Source organism: Hyperoodon ampullatus (genome assembly GCF_949752795.1).
Source record: "Hyperoodon ampullatus genome assembly, chromosome: 8".
NCBI classification, from domain to species: Eukaryota; Metazoa; Chordata; class Mammalia; order Artiodactyla; family Ziphiidae; genus Hyperoodon; species Hyperoodon ampullatus.
The window spans coordinates 29,462,166-29,474,455 of record NC_136921.1 but is presented as its reverse complement, the minus strand read 5'-3'; the positions used below and the strand labels follow the sequence as shown (position 1 = coordinate 29,474,455).

The 12,290-nt window shown below is 39.3% G+C and overlaps 1 protein-coding gene across 1 annotated transcript; it reads left to right on the top strand.

Annotated features, from left to right (window-relative positions):
• Positions 1 to 2,308: 2,308 nt before the first annotated feature.
• On the top strand, positions 2,309 to 3,541 carry LOC307057473 (centromere protein N-like; the record flags this gene model as incomplete). Its single annotated transcript, XM_079710674.1, is given in 3 exon segments — positions 2,309 to 2,340; positions 2,454 to 2,777; positions 2,779 to 3,541. Coding segments are annotated over 3 exon segments (1,119 nt in total).
• Between the last annotated feature and the right edge of the window lie 8,749 nt (positions 3,542 to 12,290).

The window sequence follows — 12,290 nt, the reverse complement described above, 5'->3', positions numbered from 1 at the left end:
TACCTAGAGAATCCTAAAGATGCTACCAGAAAACTACTAGAGCTAATCAATGAATTTGGCAAAGTAGCAAGATACAAAATTAATGCATAGAAATCTCTTGCATTCCTATACACTAATGATGAAAAATCTGAAAGAGAAATTAAGGAAACACTCCCATTTACCACTGCAACAAAAAAATAAATAAAATATCTAGGAGTAAACCTACCTAAGGAGACAAAAGACCTGTATGTAGAAAACTATAAGACACTGATGAAAGAAATTAAAGATGATAAAAACAGATGGAGAGATATACCATGTTCTTGGATTGGAAGAATCAACATTGTGAAAATGACTATACTACCCAAAGCAATCTACAGATTCAATGCAATCCCTATCAAACTACCAATGGCATTTTTCACAGAACTAGAACAAAAAATTTCACAATTTGTATGAAACACAAAAGACCCTGAATAGCCAAAGCAATCTTGAGAAAGAGAAACGGAGCTGGAGGAATCAGGCTCCCGGATTTCAGACTATACTTAAAAAGCTACAGTAATCAAGACAGTATGGTACGGGCACAAAAACAGAAATATAGATCAATGGAACAAGGTAGAAAGCCCAGAGATAGACCCACACACATATGGTCACCTTATTTTTGATAAAGGAGGCAAGAATATACAATGGAGAAAAGACAGCCTCTTCAATAAGTGGTGCTGGGAAAACTGAACAGCTACATGTAAAAGAATGAAATTAGAACACTCCCTAACACCATACACAAAAATAAACTCAAAATGGATTAAAGACCTAAATGTAAGGCCAGACACTATAAAATTCTCAGAGGAAAACATAGGAAGAACACTCTACAACATAAATCACAGCAAGATCCTTTTTGACCCACTTCCTAGAGAAATGGAAATACAAACAAAAATAAACAAATGGGACCTAGTGAAACTTAAAAGCTTTTGCACAGCAAAGGAAACTATAAACAAGACGAAAAGACAACCCTCAGAATGGGAGAAAATATTTGCAAATGAAGCAACTGACAAAGGATTAATCTCCAAAATTTACAAGCAGCTCATGCAGGTCAATATCAAAAAAGCAGAGAACCCAATCCCAAAGTGGGCAGAAGACCTAAATAGACATTTCTCACAAGAAGATATACAGATTGCCAACAAACACATGAAAAGATGCTCAACCTCACTAATCATTACAGAAATGCAAATCAAAACTACAATGAGATATCACCTCACACCAGTCAGAATGGCCATCATCAAAAAATCTAGAAACAATAAATGCTAGAGAGGGTGTGGAGAAAAGGGAACCCTCTTGCACTGTTGGTGGGAATGTAAATTGATGCAGCCACTATGGAGAACAGTATGGAGGTTCCTGAAAAAACTAAAAACAGAACTACCCTACAACCCAGCAATCCCACTACTGGGCATATACCCTGAGAAAACCATAATTCAAAAAGAGTCATGTAGCACAATATTCATTGCAGCTCTATTTGCAATAGCCAGGACACGGAAGCAACCTAAGTGTCCATCGACAGATGAATGGATAAAGAAGATGTGGAACATATATACAATGGAATATTACTCAGCTATGGAAATGAATGAATTTGAGTTATTTGTAGTGAGGTGGATGGACCTAGAGTCTGTCATACAGAGTGAAGTAAGTCAGAAAGAGAAAAACAAATACCGTATGCTAACACATATATATGGAATCTAAAAAAAAAAAAGGTTCTGAAGAACCTAGGGGCAGGACAGGTATAAAGACGCAGACGTAGAGAATGGACTTGAGGACACGGAGGGGGGAAGGGTAAGCTGGGACGAAGTGAGAGAGTGGCATGGACATATATACACTACCAAACGTAAAATAGATAGCTAGTGGGAAGCAGCCGTATAGCACAGGGAGATCAGGTCAGTGCTTTGTGACCACCTAGAGGGGTGGGAGAGGGAGGGTGGGAGGGAGACGCAAGAGGGAGGAGATATGGGGATATATGTATATGTATAGCTGATTCACTTTGTTATAAAGCAGAAACTAACACACCATTGTAAAGCAATTATACTCCAATAAAGATGTTAAAAATAAAATAAAATTTAAAAATTAAAAATAAAAAGATAAAAGAGATCCAGTATATCTGCTAAATACTGAAAATAAATCAATGATCCCACCCATAGTTATTCTTTCTGCCAAGTTCAGTTCTCTTCTTTAGTCTACCCCAGACCATCCTTACCAACATTATATGCCAGCCACTCATCAGAGTCATGACCTTGGAGATGTGCTTTTCTATTCTTTTTTAAAATTTTATTTTATTGGGGAACAGCTGATGAGGAGAGAGCCGGCCGGTGATGTGGGACGGTAAGAGAACCCCTGGTGGCATGACATCGGGCCCCCGAGTGTGGCGGGAGCCTTGAAGAATCCTCATCCCATGCCTCTGAGGCGACTCTTTCACAACTGCCACAAGTCCCAAGTGCCAAAGAGATGGATGAAAGTGTTTCTGAGTTTTTCAGGAGGACCATCTTGAAAATTCCAATGACTGAAATGATGACAATACTGAAAACCTGGAATTTTTTGTCTGAAAATCAACTGCAGACTGTAAACTTCCGGCAGAGAAAGGAATCTCTTGTTCAGGACTTGGTTCTGCTTTGTGAGAAGAATCATGCAAGTCTCAATGATGCAGCCCTTTTAGACATCATTTATACTCAGTTTCATCAGCATCAGAAAGTTTCAGATGTTTTTCAGATGAGTAAAGGACCAGATGAAGACATTGACCTTTTTGATATGGAACAATTCAAAATTCTTAAGAAAAATTCCTCAGAGAGCTTTAAAAAATGTGACAGTCAGCTTCAGAGATGCCGAGGAGAATGCAGTATGGATTCAAATTGCCTGGGGAACACAGTATAGAAAGCCAAACCAGTACAAACCTGCTTACGTGGTGTATTATTCCCAAACTCCGTATGCCTTCACTTCTTCCTCCGAACTGAAAAGCAATCTACCCCTTCTGGGTCAGGCACTGACAATTGCTAGCAAACACCATCAGATTGTGAAAATGGACCTCAGAAGCCAGTATCTGGACGCTCTTAAGGCTAATGTTTTTAAACTGTATAATCAGACCTTTGAAACTCACAACTCTACTACACCTCTACAAGAAAGAAGCCTTGAGCTAGATATAAATATGGATTCAAGGATCATTCATGAAAACAAAATAGAAAAAGAGAGAGTCCAGAGAGTGACTCAAGAAATCTTTGGGGACTATCCACAACCAAAACTAGAATTTGCACAATATAAGCTTGAAACGAAATTCAAAAGTGACCTAAATGGGGGCATCCTGGCTGAGAGAGAAGAACCCCTCCGGTGCCTGGTTAAGTTCTCTAGCCCCCATCTTCTGGAAGCACTGAAATCCTTAGCACCAGCCGGTATTGCAGATGCACAACTTTCTCCATTGCTCACTTGCATACCCAATAAGGGAATGAATTATTTTAAAATTAGAGATAAAGAAGATGTATGTGGTTTTGTAAGCACAGCATCCTTGACTGTATTGCATATGCATTTTAGTTAATGACTAGCTGGAGAGTTTCTAGCTGCAAACTTGTTTTAGAGATTAATCCTTGATATTAATGATTGAGAAGTGTTCAGTATAATTCTTGGGACTGATTCTTTCCTCCTCTTGCAAAGCATAGCAGTTGTGGGACTTTAAGATGTGACAGGATGTCTTTTTTCTCACTCCTGTCTCTCCTCAGTCCTGGAGAGGTCTGGTTCCAGTTGCTAGTTTCCAGGGATTTTCTCTTAAGCCTTGGATCACAGAAAGAAGCACCAAGAAACTATACCCAACTCAAAACTTTCTAGGAGAGGGCTTCCCTGGTGGCGCAGTGGTTGAGAGTCCGCCTGCCGATGCAGGGGACACGGGTTTGTGCCCCGGTCCGGGAAGATCCCGCATGCCGCAGAGCGGCTGGGCCCGTGAGCCATGGCCACTGAGCCTGCACGTCCGGAGCCTGTGCTCCACAACGGGAGAGGCCACAACAGTGAAAGGCCCGCGTACCAAAAAAAAAAAAAAAACCTTTCTAGGAGAATCATAAAATTGGTCCATTCAAAAGGTAGAATTGGGCCCATTAAGTTATTATTGCAGGAAGTAGCCTATCAGTTGGTTCAGCTATATAAACTAATGATTTCATTGTAAATATGATACTTCTTATAATCTATTTTATCATACATATGGCATTTGAACTGACCGATAATAACAGGTTTGTGAATAAAGATATTTGAAAATGAGTAACAAAAAAAACAAAACTAAACAAACAAAAACATTTATTTTATTGAAGTATAGTTGATTTATAATGCTGTGTTAATGTTTGCTGTACAGCAAAGTGATTCAGTTATACATATATATATTCCTTTCCATATTCTTTCCCATTATGGTTTATCACAGGATATTGACTATAGTTCCCTGTGCTCTACAGTTGGACCTTGTTGTTTATCCATTCTATATATAATAGTTTGCATCTGCTAATCCCAAACTCCCAGTCCATTTCTTCCCCACTCCCCCTCCCCTTTGGCAACCACTGGTCTGTTCTCTATGTCTGTGAGCCTGTTTCTGGGAGATCTGTTTTTCTCACGTTCTCTGCAGACTACTGCTGCACCACTGTTTCTGTGCCCAGGCACGGGGCAGAGCCGAGCACCAGGCCTCTCTCCTCTCTGTCCACGTTGTGTCCCTGCCACAGGTGTTCTCATCTTTGCACCACAGACTTGTAGCTCCCAGCCCTTCCCTTTCATCTCCCTGCTGTTTCCTGCTTCTCACTTACAAAAGTGTGACACTGGACAGACAGATCCTCCTCTTCAGGCTGAAGCAACATAAGGAGACTTCACGGCCTTGTCATCACCTAGTTAGCCCTTCTGACATCCCTATCACTTTTATAAATTTACGGGGCAAAAATCAGAACTCAAGCAGCGTCTGGGCCTAAAATAATGGCCAAATTAGAAACTGTAATTTAGGGAAGCAGCTTGATTTCCTAAGTGCTCTCTAATTATGTTTTTTCATCTACTGTCCAACCAACTGCAGCCATAAATTGAAGTGCTGTGGTTAGAGAGCACATTTCTGATCAAATAAATCACAAATCTAAGTCAGTCAGTCAAGGCATAACATGCTCTTTTCTCTTTTTACAGTCATAGGAAGCAATAAACGACAAAGGCTTGCACGCAATAAAGCTGTTATCAGACTGTGAGAAAAAAAAATCCCATACATTAGTGGTTACATTATAGCTACACCAAGCTAATAAATTCAGATGCCTTTTACATGCTAGAATATTTTCCCATCACAAATGAGGTACCAAGTCATGTTTGTCTTTCCAAGGATTTGTCACAGTCATTCCTACCATTCCTGCGTGAATCATCCGGGCTCATCTGTTACAACTTAGAAGATTGTGGCCAATGGTCAATACAATTGAAGTGATAAATGTGCAGTTGGCTCATGTGAAAGCCCGTGTGGGTTTGTTTCAGGAGTAACTGGGGGAAGATTTATGGTGGGAGGGCAGTGATATGCGTGGGAATTTCAGTAAGTGGTGGAGCTGAGATACAGAGGGATCAGAATGAGAGGGTGAGACCCAACTATTGAGCTAAGAGAAGCAAAGTTTAGAAAGAACCAGTGAATCAAGATCATGGCTGCAAAGGGAAACTTGAGTCAAGGAAGGTTTCAGGTCAGTGCTAACCCAGATGCCCCAGGTTTGCCCAAGGGACACCTGAGAGCCTTTAGCACTGACAGCTTCTGCTGTGAGATGAGTAATAACTCCCTCTCCTTTTCTTAGAGGACTCTCTTAAAGCCAATGAAATGATGGGTGACAAAAAAGCTTACAAAAATCTTGGTGATGTCCTACACAACTGGAAACAAATGTTATGTCTTTTTAAAAAAGATAATTCCTACCATTACTCTCTTTTGAGGTATCATATAATTAAGGAAAACTCATTTTAGTGATGTAGCTAAAAATCAGAACCTACCAATCAGTTGCCTTTGGGTTGTGCTTATCTGTATCCAGACCTCTCCTTAAATTTTTCATCAACAGTAAGGAGAACGTGGGTGCAAATGGCAGAGATCTCAGGAGCAAGAGTGGCCACTGGCATGGACAAGAGGCAAAAGGTGAGAGGTGCCCCATTAAGGTAGCTTTCATTTTTCCTCTATTGAGCTCTTTGCCTAAGTTCAGGACTGGACTTGCTGTGAGGGGAAAAGCCCACATCATTTCCCTATTATGGTAACTGAGCAACTACAGCACATACTTTATCAATTATGTTTCATTTGGGTGAAACTTCACTTTGGAATTTATCATAAGAAAAATCTTGGGAAAGATGCAGACAGTAAATCTAGTTTTCTTCTTGTCGTTATGTTTATTTTTAAAGAATTAATTTGATCATAGTTTGGTGTTGAGGATGTCTTCAGATGATGCCTAAAAAGGTGGTGAACACAGTCCAGAGTGACTTCTTAGCTTTTTTGTCCGCCTCAACATACACAAAAGATGACATTCTTAGAGCATTTCTACCTACTAAAGAATTTAAGGAAATGAAGGTCATGTTATCATACAGGAAGAGTCTTGAATTTGTTTTAAAAGGTGAAAAATGGAAAAAGTTAGATGCTCTAACTGTTGTTAATGGCTAATCTCTTGTGACTCCCTCAAAATGGATGGCAACACATGAGGTGTGCTAATAATATAGTCTGAGATGCTCTTGTCCAGAAACCCTCTTGAGGACTCGAGATCCAGCTGAGACAACTCTTCCCACTCCAGAGTTCCAAGAATTCCACAGAACTCCTCTCACTCCAAACCATAGGATTTCTGGATAAGATGCAAAAACTTTAAAAATATATATATAGCTTGAAAGGAAATACCTAGGCACCAGAACAGAAGATGGAACTCAAAACTAGAGCAATATGTGTATGAGATGACATCAAAGTCCTGGGGACACTGGGCCCAGTCACAGGCTGTGTATGGCTGTGTATCCATATAGGGATGAAGGCCATGACTGAGGGCTCACACCAGGTGGGGAACTAGAACCAAGACCTCTGCTTCAGAGCAGAGTCCTGGAGGTCTGGCCTACTATGAAGAGAGCATTAGACGCACCACACTGGTTGCATAAAGGAAGCTTGTGCCCTTGGCACTTTGTGCGTAAGAAGGAGTCTCCTCTGAGAAATTAAAACTCCATGCAGGGGTTTCCCTGTTGATGCAGTGGTTGAGAATCCGCCTGCCAATGCAGGGGACATGGGTTCGATCCCTGGTCTGGGAAGATCCCACATGCCGTGGAGCACCTAAGCCCGTGTGCCACAACTACTGAGCCTGTGCTCTAGAACCCGTGCTCCACAACAAGAGAAGCCACCGCAATGAGAAGCCCGCGCACTGCAACAAAGAGTAGCCCCCACTCGCCACAACTAGAGAAAGCCCACGTGCAGCAATGAAGACCCAACACAGCCAAAAATAAATAAATAAAATAAATAAATTTCTAAAAAAAAAAAAAACCTATGCAGAGGTTTAAGACCTGAATTAATACCATCCGCATGGTATGAGAATCCCAAGCCCAGAAATTAGTATGAAAATGGGTCCTGAATGGGGTGGAATCCCCAAGAGCTGGGCTGGAAGCAAACACAAAATCTTTCTTTGAGAACACTTTTATAATGCAAAGCACCTGGAATATCTAAAGAAACAATGTACATGCTAAAGATATACTCACAATTAAAAATTACAGACTACATGAGGAAATGATCCACCATGAGGGAGAGTCGGGAGACAATAAATGAGAGAATTAGCACCCCAGGAACTTGAGATAATACAGAATAAAATAAAACAAGAGACAATAAAATAAGAAAATGCAAGGAAGAGAAAATGAAACGAATAGATTATTTAGTAAAAGAAAGATGTTAGAATGTGATATAAGTGCACATATTCCCACAAAGTCGCTGAGTCATAATGGATCCAAATAGAAACCAAAAAATTGAAGGTAAACTTGACATTTTTTGATTGTTATACTTTGGAACAGATTACCTGCAGGGATAATGGAAACTCAGTTATGTGACTCTCATAGCATTATAATTAAAACCATCTGATGGGTTTAGTTTATATTATAAGTGCATAAACTTTTCATTGATTTTGAGCTGCTACATGAATAAATTCTCTTCCATAGAAACATTTTTCTAGTTTTTAACTCTTTTATCATCATCAAAATAATGCATCTTTATTATTTAAGACAAATTCTGAAATACAGTAAAGAGGCAAAAAAAACCTCAATAGTCTCACTACCCTGAAACACTATTAACATTTTAGTATATTCCCTTCCAGTTCTTCTTTCTGTGCACTGTGTCCTTACAGAGCTAAACTTGTACTGAAATACAACTTAGTAGGCCCTTGATTTTATAAATTTAACATTATGTCATGAGCATTTATCCATGTCCTTTAAAGTTGTTATAAATATAGTTTAAAGGGTTGCATAATATTTCCTCATGGATATAGCATTTATCTCATAATTCTTTTATTATTGCCTATTCAGATTGCTTCCATTTTTTCATTTCTATAACTCTGCAATAAATATTTGTGCATAGATCTTTGTTCACAGTGTTGATTATGTCCTGAGACTGTATCTTTGATTTTTTAAATAAATAAATAAATTTATTTATTTATTTATTTTTGGCTGTGTTGGGTCTTCGTTGCTGCGCATGGGCTTTCTTAGTTGCGGCAAGCGGAGGCTACTCTTCATTGCAGTGTGAGGGCTTCTCATTGTGGTGGCTTCTCTTGTTGCAGAGCACGGGCCCTAGGCACGTGGGCTTCAGTAGTTGTGGCTCGCAGGCTTCCGTTGTTGTGGCTCGCAGTCTTCCGTAGTTGTGGCGCACAGGCCTAGTTGCTCCACGGCATGTGGGATCTTCCTGGACCAGGGCTCAAACCCGTGTCCCCTGCATTGGTAGGCAGATTCTCAACCACTGCACCACCAGGGAAGCTCATACAATTTTTTTTAAATCAAGGGACAAGGCTTGATTTTTTTTTTTTTTTTTTTTTGCTGTATGCGGGCCTCTCACTGTTGTGGCCTCTCCTGTTGCGGAGCACAGGCTCCGGACACGCAGGCTCAGCGGCCATGGTTCACGGGCCCAGCCGCTCCGCGGCATGTGGGATCTTCTCAGACCGGGGCACGAACCCGTGTGCCCTGCATCGGCAGGTGGACTCTCAACCACTGCGCCACCAGAGAAGTCCAAGGCTTGATTTTATAATTCATGTTTTCAAATGTATTTTTTCCCATTCAACAAAATTTATTGAGTATGTACTATGTGCTATACACTTATTATTGTGCGTTTTTTTCCTCTGATTGTCAAGATCACATGCACTGTAGAAAATTTGGCAACCATACACACATGTGCATGTGTGTGTGTGTGTGTGTGTAAAAGGAAAAAGTAGGAAAGAAGAAGCATGAGGGAATTCACCTACCTTCTTTGTATAGGATCTAAGTCAGTAAAGAGAAAACTCGAGTTTATTTCATTTGATCTTTAGAATATATCTGCACTAAAACAGGTGAATTAGATTACTTCCTTCCCAGACTTTCTCCCATTATAATTCTAGAATTTGATGACAACTTTTGTAGCTACATTCAAAATGGTGTTAGCTTACCAAAATGTCCATTCAACTAGAGCTTGTACCCATTGGAGCCATGTTTATAAACTCTAGCTCTTCATTATGTTTCAACTAAGAGAAGTAACACTAAACCGATGTGATCAAATGTATCAAATTTACCCCACAAAAACAACCTCCTAAAAAATCCAAATTTAAAAAAATTAAGTTGAACCTATTACAAGTAGGCCAACAACTGATTTTCTGTCTTACACACTAGATATACTGTTTTGCTTGTCTATCCAGGTTCTGCATTGCAGAGAAAAGAATTTAAAAGTCATAATGCTAAAATCTGGAAATAATATACAGCAGGGGGGAAAAAAATCAAAGGACAGCAAATTCCTGTTAAATTCTCTACTCTAAGTGCTGGATTCTTCTAGCACAGAGCTCTTAACTTCAAGGGCACTGTGTGTGGTTATGCGTTTATATACTGACTAGTCCTAGAGGGTGCCATTCGCAGTGAGCCCTGGTTGAGGACTCAAGCTTTGTAAGTCAATTTGTGAATATATATGTTTATTTATTTATTTATAAAATAAGATAGACTGAGATGACTTCAGAAAGAAGAAATGACGATTCATTGTATGAAGGGACTCATTTCTGAAGAAACAAAGAAAAGTGACAATCCTGTACACAGTTCAGGAAAATGAAACACCATTTTGCAGGGGAAATGTCTTTTGCACAGGGCACCAGGCTGGGATGGCACCATCACCAAATTTTTGAAAGATGGCTGTCAAAAGCTGAAGCTATGTATCAAAATATGGATTTTGTATCTTTATGTATGTGATTTTGTGTACTGGGATTGTAGTTACTTGCCCTTGAGGATAGTTTTAGGTGCTATCATTAAGTTCCAAATATACTGCCTATGAAGTTGATTAATTTACCAAATATTTCTGAAACACCCACGTTATGCAATATAAGATGTGAGGTCCTATAAGGATTAAAAAGATGAGTAAGATGTAGACCTTGACTTCATGTAGCTTGGACTTGATTTGGAATATAAGCATATAAGAATACATATGGTAGAGAAATACAAGATTTAAAAAAAAAAAAAGCTGAGGCTACAAATATATGTCAGAAAGAAATTTAAGAAAATAGAAATTTAAGGAAATAGAAATTACTGCAATTTAGTACTGAAATAATTCCTTAAACAATGTTCAGTGGTAAGGAAGAGGAAGCTCAAAATGAATAACAGGAAAAACTACAAGCTGGTTTTCACTCTGCAAGAATAGTTTCTCTTGTGCTTATACTCCCCGTCTGTGACTTTTTCAAACCACTGGCCTAAACAAATGACTCAAAAATCTAAGAAAGGGGTGGACCCAGGCGGATAGCTTCTGACTCTCCCAGCCTGAACAAGCCCATAAAAAGTCAGGCTTGCCACAAGACTGATTTTGGGTGCTGTCTAGAGCTGGCCTTTGAAGATGGCAGCTTCTTTACTTTCTGTCTCTGTGGCCAGCACTTTCCTCGGGAGTCAGGTAAGACTGGGTTTAGAACCCGGAGCAAGTGGCCTGTGCCTTCCTTTTCTCATCTGAAAAATGGGAAAACAATGAGCTCCTCAAGGAGGGATAATTAACATATGAAGACCATTTGCTACAGTGCCTGGCACACAGAAGTTTCAAAGAAAATATAACAGGTGTTGAGCCGCTGTTCAGTAAGGAAAGACTGAGCTTGGAGCCAGACAGATGGAGTTTGGGTGTTGGCTATGTCACTTACAGCTTAGTAGCCCTGGACGGGTGACTTCAACTCTGTACCTCAGTTTCCTCATGCCTAAAATGGGAATAATGAGAGCACCTGCTTTGTGGAGAGTTGTGAGGAATGAATGAGTTAACACATGTACAGTGCCTGACACACAGAAAATTCTCAATAAAAATCTTAGCCATTCATTAGAATAGGAATTAGCAAATTATTTTACCTATTTCACAGGGTTGTTGGGAGGTTAATATAAAACTATCCATAAAGGTACTTAGTGAAGCTTCTAGCCCATATTAAGTACTCAATCAGAGTTATGTATTACTTTGGTGATTATTATTTTTATGATTATTGGTATTTTACTCTATTGAATAGTTCTGTAGTATAAAACAGATTTCTACATTTCTAACGATGATATATTATTCATAATTAATTAGATGCTATCATAAGTTGGTAAAAAACAGTTTTTCACATATGGCTGAGAAAAGATGTGAATTGAAAAGGGTTCCAATAATATAATGAAAGAAAACACTAAATTGATTAGCCTTTCTGGAAATGTCTTACTTTACTACTTTCCAGCTCTTTGTAATACAGATTTTCTGAGTTTTCAACATTTTGCCATCTGAGTTAGTTAAAGATATATTTATTTCTCCTGCAGTCATTTGAGTCAGTCCCCTGGTATTCAGCTAATTTGAACTCCGGTATTTTGGAACAGTATCTGTTGACACAAATATATTTGGCATCACTAGGGAATTTAAAACTACATACAGACAGCGTCATGATCCCTCACACTCAAGATGACCCAGTATTATTATGAAATACAAGGAGTTGCTAAAAAGTTTCATGCCGTCATTTCTATACTGAACATATGGGCATGTTAGTGTCTGGTTAGCATGGCAGTTACAAAGATTAAATTATAGTATTGCAAACATACTTAATGACATATATTAGGTGCTGTGCTATTTTGCTCAAAAAAAATAGCAATGGGAATCTGGTCAG